This window comes from Dendropsophus ebraccatus, chromosome 12, assembly GCF_027789765.1.
Source record: "Dendropsophus ebraccatus isolate aDenEbr1 chromosome 12, aDenEbr1.pat, whole genome shotgun sequence".
NCBI lineage: Eukaryota > Metazoa > Chordata > Amphibia > Anura > Hylidae > Dendropsophus > Dendropsophus ebraccatus.
In genome coordinates, this window is record NC_091465.1 from 91458286 (window position 1) to 91483247 (window position 24962).

General features: G+C 44.3%; 1 protein-coding gene across 2 annotated transcripts in view; it reads right to left on the minus strand.

The window, feature by feature from the left end:
* Positions 1-5524: 5524 nt before the first annotated feature.
* The window catches only part of NFKBID (NFKB inhibitor delta), a 32981-nt gene continuing 13543 nt past the window's right edge, over positions 5525-24962 (minus strand). For both annotated transcript variants that reach the window (XM_069948080.1, XM_069948081.1), the window contains exons 2-9: positions 17800-18017; positions 17570-17675; positions 17331-17477; positions 17065-17122; positions 9202-9353; positions 7411-7527; positions 6164-6328; positions 5525-5760 (exon numbers count right to left, since the gene is read on the minus strand). In XM_069948080.1, coding sequence (XP_069804181.1) covers positions 5692-5760; positions 6164-6328; positions 7411-7527; positions 9202-9353; positions 17065-17122; positions 17331-17477; positions 17570-17675; positions 17800-18017 — 1032 coding nt within the window. In that variant the 3' untranslated portion in view covers positions 5525-5691. The remainder of the gene's footprint in view (positions 5761-6163; positions 6329-7410; positions 7528-9201; positions 9354-17064; positions 17123-17330; positions 17478-17569; positions 17676-17799; positions 18018-24962) is intronic.

Genomic DNA, 24962 nt, shown 5'->3' on the forward strand with positions numbered 1-24962 from the left:
TCGCCTCTGCACCCTAACCGAATCCTCCACTGTCCTAAATGTCGGATTCCGGCCACGGACTTTTGGCATGGCATATGGTCCTGCTCACTATCCCAGTCCTTCTGGAAGGAGGTTGTGATATATATAGCCACACATTGGAAACTGGTACTACCTGAAGAACCCCTACCCCTGATCTTCCAATCTATTGAATCTACTATTATTGACTCATCCGGGCTGAAATTGGTTCCGCCTTTGGTGCATGGTATATAACTGATAGCTAAGAGTGTTGCTCTGGGAGTGGCTCAACCCTTCCCCGCCCACGATCTCTATGGTGGTTGAGGACCTGAAGGTCTTTTTGGCAGCAGACCGCTTAGAGGCAGAACGCAATACGGAGAAACACGCAAAGCAGTTTTTTTCTAAATGGAGGACGTTTCTTCTGAAGCATTTCACGAGAGAACAGGTCCACTCCTTTGTTTACCCATATAGACTTTCTACCTGGTACCTAAAGGAAGACCTTAAAGATGCGCTGGGCCCTCTTAGGCTGCCTCTATGAGGTTGATGCAGTCTGTGCTGGGAGGTCGGCTTCTATAGGATTAAATTCCACGAGACCCCTTCAGTGACCTTTTTTTGTGTCCCCCTTTTCCGCTCTCCCCCCCCCCTTTGTCTTGTGTGTGAAGTGTGTTGTCGTGTTATGTGGTAGTGTTTTTTTGTTTTTTTTCTTTTTCTTCTCTCTTTCTTTTTCCCTACACTTCTGTCTTCTTTCTCCTTTATTGGACTTGGTGGGTATTCTGGGGGTGATACCGCTATTACTTAACACCCGGTTTATGACCTACTGGACATGTCTGGAGACGCCCCTATTCTTTAAGGTATACTAGATCTCCAAGACCATATTCAGTACTAGTTACTTGGTGTGTGCCTGTAAATTTTGACTTAGTGAACCTTTTTTTTGTGATGTTTTTATTGGTTCAACCAAGGTTTGCGTTGATCTTGCTTTGGAAATTTGAATTTGAATCTGTTCTGTGATTTCTTACTCGCAATATTGCTACGATAAAATTATAAAATGGGCGCTGCGACTCCAACACGGTTTTCCACTGTATTGTCGAAGCACTAATAAATAAATATTTAAAAAAAAAAGAAAGGAAAGAAGACAAAGAATTCTCACAAACCTTTATTTTCCGTTTTTAGCTTAATTCTGCATTAACCCCTCGTGACCCAATTACAGAAGATTTTTCCCCAATGATAAATTAAACACAATTGACAGAATAAATAAAGACAAAATGTGTGAAAATTAAATATCAGGTTAAATAGGTAGAAAAAAATAAAATCTTTCCATTTGGAAACAGTTGAGGCATCCCAAGCGGCATAGCGGCCCGCTGGACACGATGAGGCCTATGGGGAAGTGCTGCACCTGGTGCCCAGTGCTTCCCAGTATGGGCCCCTATGGGGCACTTGTTCCTTGTATGGGTCCCTATGGGAAGCTTTTTCTTTGTATGGGCCCCTATGGGGCGGTCGTTCCCAGTATGGGCCCCTATGGGATGCTCGTTTCCCATATGGGCCCCTATGGGAAGTTTGTTCTTTGTATTGGCCCCTATGGGAAGCTTGTTCCTTGTATTGGCCCCTATGGGATGCTCGTTCCCAGTATGAACCCCTGTGCGGTGCTTGTTCTTTGTATGTTCTATGGACTCCTATGGGACAGCACACCATGGGGTCAGATCTCCATAAGGAAGAGGTAGAGCGGTATACAGAGAGGGCCCATAGACTCACATAATACAGATACTATAATATAGAGACATAACATGACCGCGTACATGGGGCCCAATCATCTCTTATAGAAATTGTTGCACATTTTAGTAAATTTTGTATAATTATATAGAATTCTGAGATTCTATAGTAATGATAATGTGTAATAGCGGGGCAAAAATGTATGAAAGTATATATAGTGCCGGGGCTGTAGAGAAATTAAAAAGAATCCTATGATTACCTGCCCCGCAGCCCCTGTCTTCTGTCTGCCCCAGAAAAGAAGCAGGACCTGCCTGCTCAGCCAATCACTGGCCACTGAGCTTTCCTGTCTCAGGCTGTGATTGGCTGAGAGGACTGGTCCTGCTCTGAGCTCTTGGAAGCCTACAGAGGAGATGAGGGGCGGGGACAAGAAGCAGGCTGAGGAGACGAGGGGCGGGGACAGGGAGAAGGCAGAGGAGCGGGGACAGGGAGCAGGCAGAGGAGACGAGGGGCAAGGACAGGAAGGCAGCAGAGGAGATGAGGGGCGGGGACAGGGAGAAGGCAGAGGAGATGAGGGGCGGGGACAGGAAGGCAGCAGAGGAGATGAGGGGCGGGGACAGTGAGCAGGCAGAGGAGATGAGGGGCGGGGACAGGGAGAAGGTAGAGGACACGAGGAGCGGGGACAGGGAGCAGGCAGAGGAGACGAGGGGCGGGGACAGGAAGGCAGCAGAGGAGATGAGGGGCGGGGACAGGGAGAAGGCAGAGGAGATGAGGGGCGGGGACAGGAAGGCAGCAGAGGAGATGAGGGGCGGGGACAGTGAGCAGGCAGAGGAGACGAGGGGCGGGGACAGGGAGAAGGCAGAGGACACCAGGAGCGGGGACAGGGAGCAGGCAGAGGAGACGAGGGGCGGGGACAGGAAGGCAGCAGAGGAGATGAGGGGCGGGGACAGGGAGAAGGCAGAGGAGATGAGGGGCGGGGACAAGGAGCAGGCAGAGGAGATGAGGGGCGGGGACAGGAAGGCAGTAGAGGAGATGAGGGGCGGGGACAGGGAGCAGGTAGAAAAAACAAGGGTGGAGATAGGGAGCAGGAAGAAGAAAAGGGGCGGGGACAAGGAGCAGGCAGAAGAGATGAGGGGTAGCAACAGGGAGCAGGCAGAGGAGACAAGGAGTGGAGAGAGGGAGCAGGCAGAGTAGAATAAAATCGGGGACAAGGAGCAGGCAAAGGAGACAAGGGACAAAACCTATATTAGGGCCTCTGACCAATCATCAACATACAAGGGTTCAACTCATATGCACAACTAAGAAAAAGAGACAATTGAATTATTTGAATAAAGAGAATATAACCAAAGTTATTGTTTGATAAATCCCAAAACAATCCCATAAAAACAACATATACACACAAGACATTTAAAAACCGGGTGCAGGGGACCATAGCAAAATACCCACACTATCAGATTAAATTACAAAAAAGGGGGGGAAAACGGTTTATATCAATACATGGGATGGCGGATGGCTCAATCCATATACCATAATGTGCAAATACAATTGTAAAGATATGGTACAGAGTGTTGTTACAATACAATCCCCTCCCTGATAACCACTGGGGTGACCACTCCTTGATAAAGGTCCATGAAACACGTTGGGGGTGAGGTGCAGGGGGTGCAGTTATGGAGGAATGGCATTCCTAGGGGTGGTAATGGTCTGAGTGTATAACTTCTCTTTTTAGGCAATTTAGCCATTGGATTGTATTGTAACACTCTGTACCACATCTTTATTATCTTTATCACATTATGGAATATGGATTGAGCCATCCGCCATTCCATTTATTGATATAAACTGTTTTTCCCCCCTTTTTTTTTAATTTAATCTGATTGTGTGGGTATTTTGCTACGGTCCCCTGCACCCGGTTTTTAAATGTCCTGTGTGTATATGTTGTTTTTATGGGATTGTTTTGGGATTTATGAAACAAAGAATTAGTGCTTTGGTGATATGACTTTGGTTAAATTCTCTTCATTCAAATAATTCAAGGGTTTCTTTTTGTTGGTTGTGCATAAAGGAGACAAGGGACAGGGAGCAGGCAGAAGAAAAGAGGCGGGGACAGGGAGCAGGCAGAAGAAAAGGGGCGGGGACAGGGAGCAGGCAGAAGAAAAGGGGCGGGGACAGGAAGCAGGCAGAAGAAAAGGGGCGGGGACAGGGAGCAGGCAGAAGAAAAGGGGTGGGGACAGGGAACAGGCAGAAGAAAAGAGGCGGGGACAGGGAACAGGCAGAAGAAAAGGGGAGGGGACAGGAAGCAGGCAGAAGAAAAGGGGCGGGGACAGGGAGCAGGCAGAAGAAAAGGGACGGGGACAGGGAGCAGGCAGAAAAAGAGGGGCGGGGACAGGGAGCAGGCAGAAGAAAAGAGGCGGGGACAGGGAGCAGGCAGAAGAAAAGAGGCGGGGACAGGGAACATGCAGAAGAAAAGGGGCGGGGACAGGGAGCAGGCAGAAGAAAAGGGGCGGGGACAGGGAGCAGGCAGAAGAAAAGAAGCAGGGACAGGTAACAGGCAGGCGAACAGACGCTGCAAAGGACCAGCAGGAGATTGGGTTAGGTACCACAACCCTGCCACACTATATCATTTTGGCCCGCACTGGAATATCCCTAATTTCTACTGAGGCCCAGAGCAGGAGCATTATACGAGGGTTCCTAAGGCTCCTAATACACGGGCAGACACCGGCCTAATACTGGTGCCAATCGCCCATGTACAAGTCATATGACAATGGTTTGAGGAACCCTTTAACGGTAATTGCCGGGGAATGGTCCCCTGTACTATCTCTGGGTCATTCACCTCCATCACACAGGGGGATATACGCATATAGAGCCGCACAATCCCGGCCATCAGCGTTTGTCTGTTCCGCAGTCTTTTATGTGGACGATGATCAGCCTGTTAAAAAGTCCATAGGACTCTATAATAAATAATATATATGTGGTAAAGGATCCCAGAGGTCAGCATGGCGAGGAGACATGGCGGCTGGCGGCCTTCTGGGGTAGACCAATATGGTCCATAGTGAAGAGGTTTTCATTTCACAGAAATGGGATTTATGGTGGAGAACTCTTCTAGAACCAGTTACAGCAGATAAGAAGAGACAGAGAGACCCTGATCTTCCCGATCCTCTGCGCAACAGGAACAGGAAAACACATCCTGCTAGGTGGGGAACCTGTTGTCCCTCTCATGGCTCCGTTATTACAATGGTGACACTGCGGCCTTAAAGTGGAATCATAACTGAGGTTCAGAGTCATTGGGGCGGGCCCAGCAGCTTCTCTCTGCCCCCCGGCCTTGATTGATAGGTCTCTCCATAGATACGAGTAGCAGTATTCTAGAACAGTCTGTTCCTTACCTGCTGTACACGATTCTTGTTCCACCTTGGTAATCACTGGGGGGCAGTTTCACAGAAACTACAATGAACACTGTGGATGATGACACCTCGTTCTCCCCTAATACCCCCCACTAAGGGTCCATTTACACAGAAAGATTATCTGACAGATTATTTGCCAAAGATTTGAAGCCAAAGCCAGGAATGGATTTGAAAAGAGCAGAAATCTCAGTCTTGCCTTTATGATCTGATCTCTGTTTATAGTCTGTTTCTGGCTTTGGCTGCAAATCTTTGTCAGATAATCTGTAAGATAATCTTTCTGTGTAAATGGACTCTTAAGGCCCTATTACACCATCAGATCTGACGACAGATTATCTGCCAAAGATTTGAAGCCAAACCCAGGAGTGGATTTAAAAAGAGGAGAAATCTCAGTCTTTCCTTTATGACCTGTTCTCTGTTTATAGTCTGTTCCTGGTTTGGCTTCAAATCTTTGGCAGATAATCTGTGGTCAGATCTGTTGGTGTAATAGGACCTTCAGTCTCAGTCCTTGGGACTCTACATTGTTATAGACTTCATGTTATTCCTTCACTAGTTGGAGAAATTTGACTTTGGGACTAGAAAAGCAGTCCTGTTCTGTTGTTTCCTATAAGGAAGTTGCTGATTGGTTGCGGACCGATGACATCACACGTCTTCTCTTTAAGAGCGCTTTAATCTGAAACATGGAAACCTGGAGATTATAATCACATTCTATCAGCAGTGACATCATAAAGCTTCTCCATAATCCAGGGTATTGTGGGACTGAACAGGTGGGCGGGTGTATGCAAATGTTCCCTAAAGCTGGTGTTCCTAGGAAGATAATGGGCGGGGCTTAAATGGTTCTACAAATGGGGATTTATTCTTTTTTTGGAGGGTTATGTCCTCCTTCTATATTTGGTGAGTGGGCGAGCTCTTCCTGCTGTGATGTCACATGTCTGCTTCCTCTCACTGTAAAACCTGCAGCTGCATCCCCCTCCTCCCACACCAACCTGTTGTCTTTCTCACCAGCAGCTATAAGGGTATACGGAAGGAGCTGTGCTATTAGGAATATAACAAAGGGAAGATTCTCTAGTATGTACCTGCTCGGAAAACTCTCCAGGAGGCACCAGGTGGGCCGGCTGCTCGTTCTCCAGGTTGCGGGTGCTTGGATCACCCCCATAGAAAAGCAGGAGCTGGATCAGATACTCAGTGGAGCGAGTAGGTGGTAAAGCCGCTGCCATGTGCAAAGCTGTATTTCCATGGGCCTGTATGAAAGAGGTGGATGTAAATCTGACATTATGGTCGGGAAGCAAACAAAGAAACATTATAAAGACGCGGAAGCATCAGATGTTCTAGAGCTAACCACAGCTAACTCTGGCCATCCACTATGGTTCAATGACTATGGACATGTCTTCTTGGTGGCCAATGGGTGTAGGTCAACCTAAATGGGTGACATGTAGAGATGAGCAAACCTGGAGCAGCTGGAGTCCATCTGAACCCGAACTTTTGGCATATGATTAGTGGTGGCTGCTGAACTTGGATAAAGCCCTAAGGCGATGTGGGAAACATGGATATAGTCATAGGCTGTATCCATGTTTTCCAGACAACCTTAGAGCTTTATCCAAGTTCAGCAGCCCCAGCTAATCAAATGCCGAACGTTCGGGTTCGGATGGACCCAACCCAAACCGGTTCGCTCATCTCTAGTGACATGTCCCTGAGGATATCAATGGTTTTCTGAGCTGTCAGAGGCTCCACTAGTGTGCTAAGGCTAGGTCTGGGTTCCTCCATCATAAGTGTTGAGCAGACATGCTGAACTGTTGGGGTATGGCAGCCTTCTCCAAACCTGAGCTCTCAGGATTTGACTCTTGGTGGCTGGAGAAGATAGATGCAGCCCTAGGGAGCATGGGAAAACATGAACACAACCTATTAGTGTATCCATGTTTTCTAGGACTCCCTAGGGAGGCATCCAACTTTTCTAGCCAACAAGAGTCAAATCCTAAGCGCTCAGGTTTGGAGAAGGTTGCCATACCCCAACAGTTCAGCATGTCTGCTCAACACTATCCATCATGAAGACCAGCTGACCATACAGAACTGCAGGAATTACATTCCGGGGAGACTAAATCCACCGTGAGGAACGATGGAGAGCAGGGCTCGTGTCCAGCAAGGTATGAGGTCAGGACAAAAACACTACGTGTGATGGAGAAGACCACCCATGGTCATATATAATGGAGACCATACCTTGTGGTCAATTAGCTACAAATTGTAATGGTGTCCAAGATCAGAGAGCGGATACAGCTTTTCTATTGTTGGAAATAGAACGTGAGAAGATGGAGTCGGTATTGCTCACCTTCACGTTGATGAGTCCAGGGTGATTGGCATGAGACATCTCAAGGAAATACTTGACTAGAGGGATGTTCCCAGCTTGCACGGCCAGGTGGAGCACTGTCTTGTTACTCTTGATTTCCTGTTTAATGAAGTCAATATCTGTTTCATGTCACCTACAATGGATTCTGCCTCTTCCTACCAAGTATTAAAGTTGGCCGGATATGGGCAAATATTCCAGAAATACATTAGGAAATGCACAAAGTAGAAGCTGTTGTGGCCATCAATGGCTGGAGGCAACAAACATGGAGAGTCCATCTTCTGCTTAGTGGTAATGTAGCATTATATAGTGATCGGTCATATACATGGATGGCTGGAACCACCAGAGATCTATAGCATTATATAGTGATCGGTCATATACATGGATGGCTGGGACCACCAGAGATCTCCTATAGCATTATATAGTGATCGGTCATATACATGGATGGCTGGGACCACCAGAGATCTTCTATAGCATTATATAGTGATCGGTCATATACATGGATGGCTGGGACCACCAGAGATCTATAGCATTATATAGTGATCGGTCATATATATATGGATGGCTGGGACCACCAGAGATCTATAGCATTATATAGTGATCGGTCATATACATGGATGGCTGGGACCACCAGAGATCTATAGCATTATATAATGATCGGTCATATACATGGATGACTGGGACCACCAGAGATCTATAGCATTATATAGTGATCGGTCATATACATGGATGGCTGGGACCACCAGAGATCTATAGCATTATATAGTGATCGGTCATATACATGGATGGCTGGGACCACCAGAGATCTATAGCATTATATAGTGATCGGTCATATATATATGGATGGCTGGGACCACCAGAGATCTATAGCATTATAAAGTGATCGGTCATATACATGGATGCTGGGACCACCAGAGATCTCCTATAGCATTATATAGTGATCGGTCATATACATGGATGGCTGGGACCACCAGAGATCTCCTATAGCATTATATAGTGATCGGTCATATACATGGATGGCTGGGACCACCAGAGATCTATAGGATTATATAGTGATCGGTCATATACATGGATTGCTGGGACCACCAGAGATCTCCTATAGCATTATATAGTGATCGGTCATATACATGGATGACTGGGACCACCAGAGATCTATAGCATTATATAGTGATCGGTCATATACATGGATGGCTGGGACCACCAGAGATCTATAGGATTATATAGTGATCGGTCATATACATGGATTGCTGGGACCACCAGAGATCTCCTATAGCATTATATAGTGATCGGTCATATACATGGATGACTGGGACCACCAGAGATCTATAGCATTATATAGTGATCGGTCATATACATGGATGCTGGGACCACCAGAGATCTATAGCATTATATAGTGATCGGTCATATACATGGATGCTGGGACCACCAGAGATCTATAGCATTATATAGTGATCAGTCATATACGTGGATGGCTGAGACCACCAGAGATCTATAGCATTATATAGTGATCAGTCATATATATGGATGGCTGGGACCACCAATAACCTTATAACCATAGATGAAGCTCTTCCTGCCCTGACGGTAATAGTAGGATATGGAGATCTAATTGCCAGATCAGAGATAGGGTGACCCCTACCACTGTAATGTAATTGGAGGATGTGAGGTACTATGGCACCTGGGGGCCTAACGAAAGGCAAAAATGTTGCTTCTTCCTTAAGTAGTCATCACTTAGAGGTCAATGTAGTGACCAGCGGAGTATCGGGTAAGTACTGGTACCTGACTGGTGCAGCTGGCCCCCATTTGCAGCAGTAGTTGGATACAAGCAATGGTTTCCTTCTCACGTTGCTGAGGGTTTGGGCTGTTCTGGCTCTTTTTGCTCTTGTAGGCGTTGTTGTGTGAGATTACAGCACAGTGTAGCGGAGTCAGTCCTGCGGGATCAGGAGAAACAAGTCTACAGTGAACCAAGCCTGTGTGACATGGAGAGGAGGATCAGTGGGCACAACTCTATAAAACGCCTTACGGGTCATGGGTATTGTTGAGCGGAGTTCTCAAACTGTTTGGATTTGACAACAATCTCAGAGTCCGAAGCTTAAGCATTTGACTCCCGCGTCTGAAGATGTTGGATGCAGCCTTAAGGCCGCTAGAAAAACATAGATACAGCCTATGGCTGTCAGGAGGTAACGTGTGTACGCTATGGCTGTCAGGAGGTAACGTGTGTATCCTATGGCTGTCAGGAGGTAACATGTGTATCCTATGGCTGTCAGGGGGTAACGTGTGTACGCTATGGCTGTCAGGAGGTAACGTGTGTATCCTATGGCTGTCAGGAGGTAACATGTGTATGCTATGGCTGTCAGGAGGTAACATGTGTATCCTATGGCTGTCAGGAGGTAACATGTGTATCCTATGGCTGTCAGGAGGTAACATGTGTATGCTGTGGCTGTCAGGAGGTAACATGTGTATGCTATGGCTGTCAGGAGGTAACATGTGTATCCTATGGCTGTCAGGAGGTAACATGTGTATCCTATGGCTGTCAGGAGGTAACATGTGTATGCTATGGCTGTCAGGAGGTAACATGTGTATGCTATGGCTGTCAGGAGGTAACATGTGTATGCTATGGCTGTCAGGTGGTAACACGTGTATGCTATGGCTGTCAGGAGGTAACACGTGTATGCTATGGCTGTCAGGAGGTAAGATGTGTATGCTATGGCTGTCAGGAGGTAACACGTGTATGCTATGGCTGTCAGGAGGTAAGATGTGTATGCTATGGCTGTCAGGAGGTAACACGTGTATCCTATGGCTGTCAGGAGGTAACACGTGTATGCTATGGCTGTCAGGAGGTGACATGTGTCCCCTATGGCTGTCAGGAGGTAACATGTGTACGCTATGGCTGTCAGGAGGTAACGTGTGTATGCTATGGCTGTCAGGAGGTAACATGTGTATGCTATGGCTGTCAGGAGGTAACGTGTCCCCTATGGCTGTCAGAAGGTAACATGTGTACGCTATGGCTGTCAGGAGGTAACATGTGTACGCTATGGCTGTCAGGAGGTAACATGTGTATGCTATGGCTGTCAGGAGGTAACGTGTCCCCTATGGCTGTCAGGAGGTAACATGTGTATGCTATGGCTGTCAGAAGGTAACATGTGTACGCTATGGCTGTCAGGAGGTAACATGTGTATGCTATGGCTGTCAGGAGGTAACGTGTGTATGCTATGGCTGTCAGGAGGTAACATGTGTATCCTATGGCTGTCAGGAGGTGACATGTGTATGCTATGGCTGTCAGGAGGTAACGTGTACGCTATGGCTGTCAGGAGGTAACATGTGTATCCTATGGCTGTCAGGAGGTGACATGTGTATGCTATGGCTGTCAGGAGGTAACACGTGTACGCTATGGCTGTCAGGAGGTAACATGTGTACGCTATGGCTGTCAGGAGGTGACATGTGTACGCTATGGCTGTCAGGAGGTAACATGTGTACGCTATGGCTGTCAGGAGGTAACATGTGTACACTATGGCTGTCAGGAGGTGACATGTGTATGCTATGGCTGTCAGGAGGTAACATGTGTATGCTATGGCTGTCAGGAGGTAACATGTGTATGCTATGGCTGTCAGGAGGTGACGTGTGTACCCTATGGCTGTCAGGAGGTAACGTGTGTATGCTATGGCTGTCAGGGGGTGACATGTGTACCCTATGGCTGTCAGGAGGTAACGTGTGTATGCTATGGCTGTCAGGAGGTAACGTGTCCCCTATGGCTGTCAGAAGGTAACATGTGTACGCTATGGCTGTCAGGAGGTAACATGTGTATGCTATGGCTGTCAGGAGGTAACATGTGTATGCTATGGCTGTCAGGAGGTAACATGTGTATGCTATGGCTGTCAGGAGGTAACGTGTCCCCTATGGCTGTCAGAAGGTAACATGTGTACGCTATGGCTGTCAGGAGGTAACATGTGTACGCTATGGCTGTCAGGAGGTAACATGTGTATCCTATGGCTGTCAGGAGGTAACATGTGTATGCTATGGCTGTCAGGAGGTAACGTGTGTATGCTATGGCTGTCAGGAGGTAACGTGTGTATGCTATGGCTGTCAGGAGGTAACGTGTGTATGCTATGGCTGTCAGGAGGTAACGTGTGTATGCTATGGCTGTCAGGAGGTAACATGTGTATGCTATGGCTGTCAGGAGGTGTGCAAGATCACTTTATCCAGGCAGGATACGTGGTGTACTCTGGTGTCCGGCGCTGAGCGGATTTTCCAAAAATTATCAAGGAGATGATGGAGTCGTAGTATTAAAATCTTAAACTACTTTATTGCATGACGTAAAATAAAATACGTTTCGAGGAACATGCCTCTTCATCAGATAATTGAAACCATATGGACAAGCTCTCTATTTATAATGGGCCGGGGCGGGAGATTCAACATTCAAATTTCCCGGGGTGGACTGTCATTGGCTGTGCTCTCATCTTCAGTCTACTTTCATTGTTTACTCAAAACATTGTAATGTTCTTGGGAAATACGTGCTTGTACTTAATCATAAATAAATATATAAAAATACATGAAATAAATACATAAAAAATACAAACTGACATTTTACTGTGTATATACATACACCAACACTTGTTGGCTTTTGATATGTGTCTAGTTCTAACTCTAAATCCTTTACCTGGAATGAACCTGCCGGGTGGTGAGCCGACAGATGTCCCGACCCCGGCAGCTGGCATCCCATGTTCAAATCCCCAGCCAGACAGATTCCAGTCGAACAGCTACTTTTGGTTTTTTTATTTTTTTGTTTTTTTGTTTGTTTCTTTGTTTTTTTTTGTGGGAGTTTAGAGTGTTTTCTGCACACAATATTATGCTAGAGACTGGTAGGGAATAGATTCAAAGGATATTAGATAATAAAATGAAATGAATAATAAAATGAAAATATAATCTTCGCGGACGCAGGTAGGTGTTCCACTGTATAAAAAAAAAAAAAACAACAAAAAAAAACAAAACATATTGTTATGAAGTTTGGTTACTCAATCATTTCTGTGATCTCGTTTAATCCTCGGGGTTGGAGTATATTCAAGCGATATATCCAATACATCTCTTTTCTAATTAAATTACCCAATCTATTGTTCACATGTATAGGTATGTGATCAATGGGATAGATTATCAATTTTCTGAAGTCGCAGTCATGTTTTTCATAGAAGTGTCTGGACAATCCGTGTTTTTGGAAGCCTCTTCTGATATTCAGTCTATGGCCATTTAATCTTAGGTGTAATGGCTGTGTCGTGCGCCCGACATACTGATATGAACATGGGCATTCTATCACATATACAACATAACTGGAAGTGCATGTGAGGGAAAATTTAATAGGAAATTTTTCACCCTCCCTGCTGCTAAACTCTGTCATTCCGATTTTTAAGGAGAGGCAGCATAGACATCTGGACTTTCCACATTTATGGATTCCCTTAGACGGGTTGGTGGTTTCACTCAATCCTTTCGTGTGTTTACGCAGTCTACTAGGAGCTATCAGACTTTTTAGGTTGGGTGCCCTACGGTAAATGATCCTTGGTTTATCGGGTAGGATGTCTTTTATGAACGGGTCCAATTTTAGAATGTACCAGTGTTTTTTTAGTATCCGTCTTAATTTATTGTGATCAGTGGTATACGTGGTAATGAAATTTGAGGATTGGGTTTGTTCTTTTTCTTCTGGTTTTTCTTTTTCTTTTTCTTTCAAGCATTCGTCCTGTGTAAGGGCTCCAGCCCTTAGTTTTGCTTCACTAATTAATTCTTCTGGGAAACCTTTTGATTTAAATCTCTTGTGGATGATGGTCGCCTGTTCATTATATTTACTCTCTAGTGTGCAATTCTTCCTCACTCTTCTGAACTGTCCGAAGGGAATGTTCACTTTCCATTTTTTGGAGTGACTACTATCAAAAGGAAGGTAGCTGTTAGAATCAACGGGCTTGAAGTAAGTGGCTGTGAGAAATTTATGTTGATCATGGTAAATTAGTAGATCTAGGAATTCTATCTGTACTTTGGAATGATGTGGTACGAGTGTTATTCCCCACTTGTTCTGGTTGATGTCACTTACAAACTTATTGATTTCTCCACTTTCCCCCTCCCATAAAAGGAAGAGGTCATCTATGTAACGTTTGTATAGTCTTACATTTTTATGGTATAAGGCGTGTGTTTTGATGAATTTCTCTTCAAACCTGCCCATGAATAAGTTTGCGTATGCCGGTGCCACTCTAGTCCCCATGGCTGTCCCGCATATTTGATGGTAAATTGTGCCGTTATATTCGAAAAAGTTGTTCTCCAATATATATTTCAGACAATTCATTAGGAAATTTCTTTGGTCTTCTGGTATTTTTGTATCTTGTAGTAGGAAGCTGTCAATACATTCTAGTCCTATGTTATGCTTGATATTGGTATAGAGTGCAGAGACGTCCATTGTTAGCATAATGGTCTCGTTAGACCATGTTTCATTTTTTAGAAGGCTTATCAATGAATCTGAATTTTTTAAATAGGAATCCAGGTCTAGCACATATTCCTGTAGTAATAGATCAAGATATTGGGATATATTGCATAGGGAGCTATTTATGCCCGAAATAATGGGTCTTCCTGGTGGATTGGTTTCTGATTTATGAATCTTAGGGAGATGATAGTAGAATGGTCTGGAGGGATTCCGGATTAGCATGAATTTCTTTTCCTCCTTGGTGATTATTTCCCTGGTCAGGGCATCTTCAATTAATCTGGTTACCTTTTGTTGCAATTCAGGGAAAGGATCTGTTTCCATGACCTTATAATATTCCAGATCTTGGAGGTTCCTTAGTGCTTCCGTGTGGTAATCGTGGTAATTCTGTATCACGATTCCCCCTCCTTTATCTGCTGGTCTGATTACGAGTTCCTTATTAGATCTAAATGTTTTGAGAGCCTGGCGTTCCCCCTTACTAAGTCTTCCTTCTTTCTTTGTGCACTTTTTTGTGGGTATTAAACAATTTATGTCTTCTGAGACTGCATCCAAAAATGTTTTTATGGAGGGTCCTTGAATTTCCACTGGATAGAATCTGGATTTGGTCTGCAGTTTAGGGTGTTTACCTTTAACTGGATTGTCATGGATTCCGTTTTTCGACGGCATTCTGTTCTGATTGGACGGAAGCGAAAAGTGTCTCTGTAACGTCAGTTTTCTTATGAATTTGTGTAGGTCTAAGTACACATCAAAATTCTTTGTCTGGTTTTGTGGACAGAATGACAGTCCCTTCTGCAGTAGGGATAGTTCATTTGTGTTCAAAATATGCGTCGATAAATTGAAAATTTTTATGTTTTGGTTAGTTTGGTCATTGCTTTCATTAGTAGTTGTTCTTAGTAGTGTTGTTTCTTTTCTTTTTTGCTGTTGTGTATGTCTTCTTCTGATTTTTCTATTCTCGAGTCCTCCTCTTCTTCCTCGTCTCGATTTTTTCTTTTGTGTTTCTGAGATGTCCTTAGGGGGAAGAAGTTGGTAATGAGATGTTTCCCTTTTTCCTTCTCTTTGGTCCTTGGGTTCGGGCCTGATTCCAAAAAAGGCGTTTCTGTTGCAGTTTCTTCAGTGAGATTTCCTGTGGTGGTATTCCTATAAATTCCAGGTTGCAAAAAGGGTACAGTGGCCTTACTATTGTGAGCTGTATTATCAATAATGATATTGTTGGTTCCAGAAGCTGTGTTACCTTCTTGTTCTGGCAAAATGGGTGAGCTAATAGGACTAAAGTGTACTGTAAAAAAGGAATCCCCTGGTTCTTTCAGTGGTGTGTTTTCATACGCGTTAATCGGTGGACCTTTTCCTTTCTGGCCAATGTTGCTTGGCTGGGGTGAGTATTGGAGGATGTTTGATTCTCTGTACTTGGCTTTTATTCTGTCTATGTTCTCTCTGATCTCTTTTAGATCGTTAAGGGATTGTTTGGGAGTTCTCGTTGGCGTGCTGTATCCTGGGGAGTTGATGGGCAAGTGATTGCTACATTGAATGGAAGAGGTAGCGGGAGGATCAGGATTCTTCTCCCTCCTGGAGTTAGTTCTATTGGGGGCCGGTGGTGGGTTTTTGAGTCCAGATTGAGGTCCTCTTTTGGAACTGTTGAAATATGTTTTAGTGTATGTTTTAGGTTTGGTGGAGTTCACTCTGTCCGTATTACAGATTCCTTTATTGGAAAGGTGGTTTTGGGTGTATGTTGTTCTAGTGTGAGACTTATAAGGGTATCTCTGTCTATGTGTATAAGGGGAACTTGGTGTTTTGGAGTCTTCTGACGTTTGTACTTCGGTGATAGGTTCATCCGGTTTAGCAACCCCTGTTGTTCTGTTCTTTTTGTTCCAAGTTCTGTATACTCCGCGTCGTTGGTCCTCTCTGTCACGGTGTAGTTTATTGGCTTTCTTGTATATAGTGTCCTTCTGCAGCTGCATGATTCTAGTGTTAATATCCTGGTTCTGTAGAAGGAATTCTTTGGTGGAGATGAATGGTTTTAGGTCTAGGAGTTTTTTGTTGATGTCTACTACTAAATTATCTCTCAGCGTTTTCCTCTTTAATAGTACCTGTTCCATTAACTTGAAGGAGAAGTCATCCAGTAGGTTGTTCCAAATCTTTATAACATGTGTACGCTATGGCTGTCAGGAGGTAACATGTGTATGCTATGGCTGTCAGGAGGTAACGTGTCCCCTATGGCTGTCAGGAGGTAACGTGTGTACGCTATGGCTGTCAGGAGGTAACGTGTGTATGCTATGGCTGTCAGGAGGTAACATGTGTATGCTATGGCTGTCAGGAGGTAACATGTGTACCCTATGGCTGTCAGGAGGTAACACGTGTACGCTATGGCTGTCAGGAGGTAACACGTGTACGCTATGGCTGTCAGGAGGTAACACGTGTATGCTATGGCTGTCAGGAGGTAACACGTGTATGCTATGGGTGTCAGGAGGTAACATGTGTATGCTATGGCTGTCAGGAGGTAACATGTGTATGCTATGGCTGTCAGGAGGTAACACGTATATGCTATGGCTGTCAGGAGGTAACACGTATATGCTATGGCTGTCAGGAGGTAACACGTGTATGCTATGGCTGTCAGGAGGTAACATGTGTATGCTATGGCTGTCAGGAGGTAACACGTGTATGCTATGGCTGTCAGGAGGTGACATGTATATGCTATGGCTGTCAGGAGGTAACACGTATATGCTATGGCTGTCAGGAGGTAACACGTGTATGCTATGGCTGTCAGGAGGTAACATGTGTATGCTATGGCTGTCAGGAGGTAACATGTGTATGCTATGGCTGTCAGGAGGTAACATGTGTATGCTATGGCTGTCAGGAGGTAACATGTGTATGCTATGGCTGTCAGGAGGTAACATGTGTATGCTATGGCTGTCAGGAGGTAACATGTGTATGCTATGGCTGTCAGGAGGTAACATGTATATGCTATGGCTCTCAGGAGGTAACATGTGAATGCTCCGGCTGTTGCGAAGTGTGGCCTTCGGCTGTATCCATGTTTTACAGGACTCCGTAGAGTTTGGAGTCAAATACCAAACATTCTGGTTGGGAGAACAGTTTGGTAGCCCTTTCCCTTGGACTGTTTGGACACTGTAGCCCGGCTTATTTACTGTATACACCTCATATAAACATAGGAATATAGAAGTTTTCCATCTAACCTTCATAATTTCTGGCCTCCACCTCAATATTCTTCTCATGCTGAAGGGTCACGTAGACCTAGAAAGAAAAAAATGTACATTTTGGTAAGATGATAGATGGAGAAAACACCATCACGTCACCTTATGTAAGTGGAACAATGTATTTTTTGGGAGGGAAAAGCTTGTAGACAAGCAATATGGCGGCCATTGCACCTCTCGAGTCCTGCTCACTAGAAAGAATACGGCTCAAGGACTTTTTGAAAAAACATTTTTTAAAGCAAGTTCACCTTGAGGACACTAGAGAGTCCATAGGTTGCTGCGATATGGAGAGCGGTCTGTCCTTTCCAGTCGCAAGCATTGGCATCTGCCCCTAGAGTCAGGAGGTCATAGACGATCTCAGGCTGGTTGGCGGTCACGGCCACCAGGAGAGGAGACTGTGGAGGAAAGGAGAGGTGAGCTGGGGTTGGGGGGCTCTCTTTGTCATACTCTTTGGACATTATTGGCTCTTCTATGATTGACATCTGACCTTCCCATAATGCTCCTTGGCATCCAGCTGATCGTACTGAACGAAGCGCTCAGCCACAGCGTAAGACTGACAGCGCAGGCCTCTTGCTGCATAGAGGTGAAGGATTCTGGGAAGAATTATGACATGAAGAAACAGATCAATAAGCCTCAAAACTCTACTGACCTGGAGCCCCAGGGATACATAGGGAGGACCTGCTATCCCAGGACTGGAAGAACCATGTGGCCACTTACGTGTCTCCATCCTCATCACGATGCAGAAGTTGTTCAGGACTAATGCCCCGGACTTGGCTTCTGGCTTCTTCTAACTCCAGAGGCATCAGATCTGGAACCACGGATCCCGGCATCCTGAGAAACGTCTCTCCTCCGACGGCAGAACAAGTCCCTGAGCTGTGTCCCATCCAGGATGGATTATGGGTAAAAGTGGCCATGTAGGAACCTGATGGCGTCACCTTGTAAAGATAAGAAGGGATGTTACGTAGGTATAGTAACTGGATATTATGTGCAATAGACGGGGGAGGTGAAGGGCGATGTTACGTAGGTATAGTAACTGGATATTATGTACAATAGACGGGGGAGGAGAAGGGCGATGTTACGTAGGTATAGTAACTTATATACAATAGACGAGGGAGGAGAAGAGCGATGTTACGTAGGTATAGTAACTTATATACAATAGACGAGGGAGGAGAAGGGCGATGTTACGTAGGTATAGTAACTTATATACAATAGACGGGGGAGGAGAAGGGCGATGTTACGTAGGTATAGTAACTTATATACAATAGACGGGGGAGGAGAAGGGCGATGTTACGTAGGTATAGTAACTTATATACAATAGACGGGGGAGGAGAAGGGCGATGTTACGTAGGTATAGTAACTTATGTACAATAGACGGGGAGGAGAAGGGCGATGTTACGTAGGTATAGTAACTGGATATTATATACAATAGACGGGGGAGGAGAAGGGCGATGTTACGTAGGTATAGTAACTTATGTACAATAGACGGGGGAGGAGAAGGGCGATGTTACATAGGTATAGTAACTGGATATTATATACAATAGACGAGGGAGGAGAAGAGCGATGTTACGTAGGTATAGTAACTGGATATTATGTACAATAGACGAGGGAGGAGAAGGGCGATGTTACGTAGGTATAGTAACTTATATACAATAGACGGGGGAGGAGAAGGGCGATGTTACGTAGGTATAGTAACTGGATATTATGTACAATAGACGAGGGAGGAGAAGGGCGATGTTACGTAGGTATAGTAACTTATGTGCAATAGACGGGGGAGGAGAAGGGCGATGTTACGTAGGTATAGTAACTGGATATTATGTACAATAGACGAGGGAGGAGAAGGGCGATGTTACGTAGGTATAGTAACTTATATACAATAGACGAGGGAGGAGAAGGGCGATGTTACGTAGGTATAGTAACTTATGTACAATAGACGGGGGAGGAGAAGGGCGATGTTACGTAGGTATAGTAACTGGATATAATATACAATAGACGGGGGAGGAGAAGGGCGATGTTACGTAGGTATAGTAACTGGATATTATATACAATAGACGGGGGAGGAGAAGAGCGATGTTACGTAGGTATAGTAACTTATATACAATAGACGAGGGAGGAGAAGGGCGATGTTACGTAGGTATAGTAACTGGATATTATATACAATAGACGAGGGAGGAGAAGGGCGATGTTACGTAGGTATAGTAACTGGATATTATGTACAATAGACGGGGAGGAGAAGGGCGATGTTACGTAGGTATAGTAACATATACAATAGACGGGGGAGGAGAAGAGCGATGTTACGTAGGTATAGTAACTGGATATTATGTACAATAGACGGGGAGGAGAAGGGCGATGTTACGTAGGTATAGTAACTTATATACAATAGACGGGGGAGGAGAAGGGCGATGTTACGTAGGTATAGTAACTTATATACAATAGACGGGGGAGGAGAAGGGCGATGTTACGTAGGTATAGTAACTTATATACAATAGACGGGGGAGGAGAAGGGCGATGTTACGTAGGTATAGTAACTGGATATTATGTACAATAGACGAGGGAGGAGAAGAGCGATGTTACGTAGGTATAGTAACTGGATATTATATACAATAGACGAGGGAGGAGAAGAGCGATGTTACGTAGGTATAGTAACTGGATATAATATACAATAGACGGGGGAGGAGAAGGGCGATGTTACGTAGGTATAGTAACTTATATACAATAGACGGGGGAGGAGAAGGGCGATGTTACGTAGGTATAGTAACTGGATATTATGTACAATAGACGAGGGAGGAGAAGAGCGATGTTACGTAGGTATAGTAACTGGATATTATATACAATAGACGAGGGAGGAGAAGAGCGATGTTACGTAGGTATAGTAACTGGATATAATATACAATAGACGGGGGAGGAGAAGGGCGATGTTACGTAGGTATAGTAACTTATATATAATAGACGAGGGAGGAGAAGGGCGATGTTACGTAGGTATAGTAACTGGATATTATGTACAATAGACGGGGGAGGAGAAGGGCGATGTTACGTAGGTATAGTAACTTATATACAATAGACGGGGGAGGAGAAGGGCGATGTTACGTAGGTATAGTAACTTATGTACAATAGACGGGGGAGGAGAAGGGCGATGTTACGTAGGTATAGTAACTGGATATTATGTACAATAGACGGGGGAGGAGAAGGGCGATGTTACGTAGGTATAGTAACTTATATACAATAGACGGGGGAGGAGAAGGGCGATGTTACGTAGGTATAGTAACTTATATACAATAGACGGGGGAGGAGAAGGGCGATGTTACGTAGGTATAGTAACTTATATACAATAGACGGGGGAGGAGAAGGGCGATGTTACGTAGGTATAGTAACTTATATACAATAGACGGGGGAGGAGAAGGGCGATGTTACGTAGGTATAGTAACTGGATATTATGTACAATAGACGGGGGAGGAGAAGGGCGATGTTACGTAGGTATAGTAACTTATATACAATAGACGGGGGAGGAGAAGGGCGATGTTACGTAGGTATAGTAACTTATATACAATAGACGGGGGAGGAGAAGGGCGATGTTACGTAGGTATAGTAACTGGATATTATCTACAATAGACGGGGGAGGAGAAGGGCGATGTTACATAGGTATAGTAACTGGATATTATATACAATAGACGAGGGAGGAGAAGGGGGCGATGTTACATAGGTATAGTAACTGGATATTATATACAATAGACGGGGGAGGAGAAGGGCGATGTTACGTAGGTATAGTAACTGGATATTATGTACAATAGACGAGGGAGGAGAAGGGTGATGTTACGTAGGTATAGTAACTTATATATAATAGACGAGGGAGGAGAAGGGCGATGTTACGTAGGTATAGTAACTGGATATTATCTACAATAGACGGGGGAGGAGAAGGGCGATGTTACGTAGGTATAGTAACTGGATATTATATACAATAGACGAGGGAGGAGAAGAGCGATGTTACGTAGGTATAGTAACTTATATATAATAGACGAGGGAGGAGAAGGGCGATGTTACGTAGGTATAGTAACTGGATATTATCTACAATAGACGGGGGAGGAGAAGGGCGATGTTACATAGGTATAGTAACTGGATATTATGTACAATAGACGAGGGAGGAGAAGGGCGATGTTACGTAGGTATAGTAACTTATATATAATAGACGAGGGAGGAGAAGGGCGATGTTACGTAGGTATAGTAACTTATATATAATAGACGAGGGAGGAGAAGGGCGATGTTACGTAGGTATAGTAACTTATATATAATAGACGAGGGAGGAGAAGGGCGATGTTACGTAGGTATAGTAACTGGATATTATCTACAATAGACGGGGGAGGAGAAGGGCGATGTTACGTAGGTATAGTAACTGGATATTATATACAATAGACGAGGGAGGAGAAGAGCGATGTTACGTAGGTATAGTAACTTATATATAATAGACGAGGGAGGAGAAGGGCGATGTTACGTAGGTATAGTAACTGGATATTATCTACAATAGACGGGGGAGGAGAAGGGCGATGTTACATAGGTATAGTAACTGGATATTATGTACAATAGACGAGGGAGGAGAAGGGCGATGTTACGTAGGTATAGTAACTGGATATTATATACAATAGACGAGGGAGGAGAAGGGCGATGTTACGTAGGTATAGTAACTGGATATTATATACAATAGACGGGGGAGGAGAAGGGCGATGTTACGTAGGTATAGTAACTTATATACAATAGACGGGGGAGGAGAAGGGCGATGTTACGTAGGTATAGTAACTGGATATTATATACAATAGACGAAGGAGGAGAAGGGCGATGTTACGTAGGTATAGTAACTTATATACAATAGACGAGGGAGGAGAAGGGTGATGTTACGTAGGTATAGTAACTTATATACAATAGACGAGGGAGGAGAAGGGCGATGTTACGTAGGTATAGTAACTGGATATTATATACAATAGACGAGGGAGGAGAAGGGCGATGTTACTTAGGCATAGTAACTGGATATTATATACAATAGACGGGGGAGGAGAAGGGCGATGTTACGTAGGTATAGTAACTTATGTACAATAGACGGGGGAGGAGAAGGGCAATGTTACGTAGGTATAGTAACTTATATATAATAGACGAGGGAGGAGAAGGGCGATGTTACGTAGGTATAGTAACTGGATATTATATACAATAGATGAGGGAGGAGAAGAGGGATGTTACGTAGGTATAGTAACTGGATATTATATACAATAGACGAGGTAGGAGAAGGGCGATGTTACGTAGGTATAGTAACTTATATACAATAGACGGGGGAGGAGAAGGGCGATGTTACGTAGGTATAGTAACTTATATATAATAGACGAGGGAGGAGAAGGGCGATGTTACGTAGGTATAGTAACTGGATATTATATACAATAGATGAGGGAGGAGAAGAGGGATGTTACGTAGGTATAGTAACTGGATATTATATACAATAGACGAGGTAGGAGAAGGGCGATGTTACGTAGGTATAGTAACTTATATACAATAGACGGGGAGGAGAAGGGCGATGTTACGTAGGTATAGTAACTTATATACAATAGACGAGGGAGGAGAAGGGCGATGTTACGTAGGTATAGTAACTGGATATTATATACAATAGACGGGGGAGGAGAAAGGCGATGTTACGTAGGTATAGTAACTGGATATTATATACAATAGACGGGGGAGGAGAAGGGCGATGTTACGTAGGTATAGTAACTTATGTACAATAGACGGGGGAGGAGAAGGGCGATGTTACGTAGGTATAGTAACTTATATACAATAGACGAGGGAGGAGAAGAGCGATGTTACGTAGGTATAGTAACTTATATACAATAGACGGGGGAGGAGAAGGGCGATGTTACGTAGGTATAGTAACTTATATATAATAGACGAGGGAGGAGAAGGGCGATGTTACGTAGGTATAGTAACTGGATATTATATACAATAGATGAGGGAGGAGAAGAGGGATGTTACGTAGGTATAGTAACTGGATATTATATACAATAGACGAGGTAGGAGAAGGGCAATGTTACGTAGGTATAGTAACTTATATACAATAGACGGGGGAGGAGAAGGGCGATGTTACGTAGGTATAGTAACTTATATACAATAGACGAGGGAGGAGAAGAGCGATGTTACGTAGGTATAGTAACTTATATATAATAGACGGGGGAGGAGAAGGGCGATGTTACGTAGGTATAGTAACTGGATATAATATACAATAGACGGGGGAGGAGAAGGGCGATGTTACGTAGGTATAGTAACTTATATACAATAGACGGGGGAGGAGAAGGGCGATGTTACGTAGGTATAATAACTGGATATTATGTGCAATAGACGGGGGAGGAGAAGGGCGATGTTACGTAGGTATAATAACTGGATATTATATACAATAGACGAAGGAGGAGAAGGGCGATGTTACGTAGGTATAGTAACTTATATACAATAGACGAGGGAGGAGAAGGGCGATGTTACGTAGGTATAGTAACTTATATACAATAGACGAGGGAAAAGAAAGGCGATGTTACGTAGGTATAGTAACTTATATACAATAGACGAGGGAGGAGAAGGGCGATGGTACGTAGGTATAGTAACTTATATACAATAGACGAGGGAGGAGAAGGGCGATGTTACGTAGGTATAGTAACTGGATATTATATACAATAGACGGGGGAGGAGAAGGGCGATGTTACGTAGGTATAGTAACTTATATACAATAGACGGGGGAGGAGAAGGGCGATGTTACGTAGGTTTAGTAACTGGATATTATATACAATAGACGGGGGAGGAGAAGGGCGATGTTACGTAGGTATAGTACCTTATGTGCAATAGACGGGGGAGGAGAAGGGCGATGTTACGTAGGTTTAGTAACTGGATATTATATACAATAGACGAGGGAGGAGAAGGGCGATGTTACTTAGGTATAGTAACTTATATATAATAGACGAGGGAGGAGAAGGGTGATGTTACGTAGGTATAGTAACTTATATATAATAGACGAGGGAGGAGAAGGGCGATGTTACGTAGGTATAGTAACTGGATATTATATACAATAGACGGGGGAGGAGAAGAGCGATGTTACGTAGGTATAGTAACTGGATATTATGTACAATAGACGAGGGAGGAGAAGGGCGATGTTACGTAGGTATGGTAACTGGATATTATGTACAATAGACGAGGGAGGAGAAGGGCGATGTTACGTAGGTATAGTAACATATATAATAGACGAGGGAGGAGAAGGGCGATGTTACGTAGGTATAGTAACTGGATATTATGTACAATAGACGAGGGAGGAGAAGGGCGATGTTACATAGGTATAGTAACTGGATATTATGTACAATAGACGGGGGAGGAGAAGGGCGATGTTACGTAGGTATAGTAACTTATATACAATAGACGGGGGAGGAGAAGGGCGATGTTACGTAGGTATAGTAACTGGATATTATATACAATAGACGAGGGAGGAGAAGAGCGATGTTACGTAGGTATAGTAACTTATATACAATAGACGGGGGAGGAGAAGGGCGATGTTACATAGGTATAGTAACTGGATATTATATACAATAGACGAAGGAGGAGAAGGGCGATGTTACGTAGGTATAGTAACTTATATACAATAGACGAGGGAGGAGAAGGGTGATGTTACGTAGGTATAGTAACTTATATACAATAGACGAGGGAGGAGAAGGGCGATGTTACGTAGGTATAGTAACTGGATATTATATACAATAGACGAGGGAGGAGAAGGGCGATGTTACTTAGGCATAGTAACTGGATATTATATACAATAGACGGAGGAGGAGAAGGGCGATGTTACGTAGGTATAGTAACTTATATATAATAGACGAGGGAGGAGA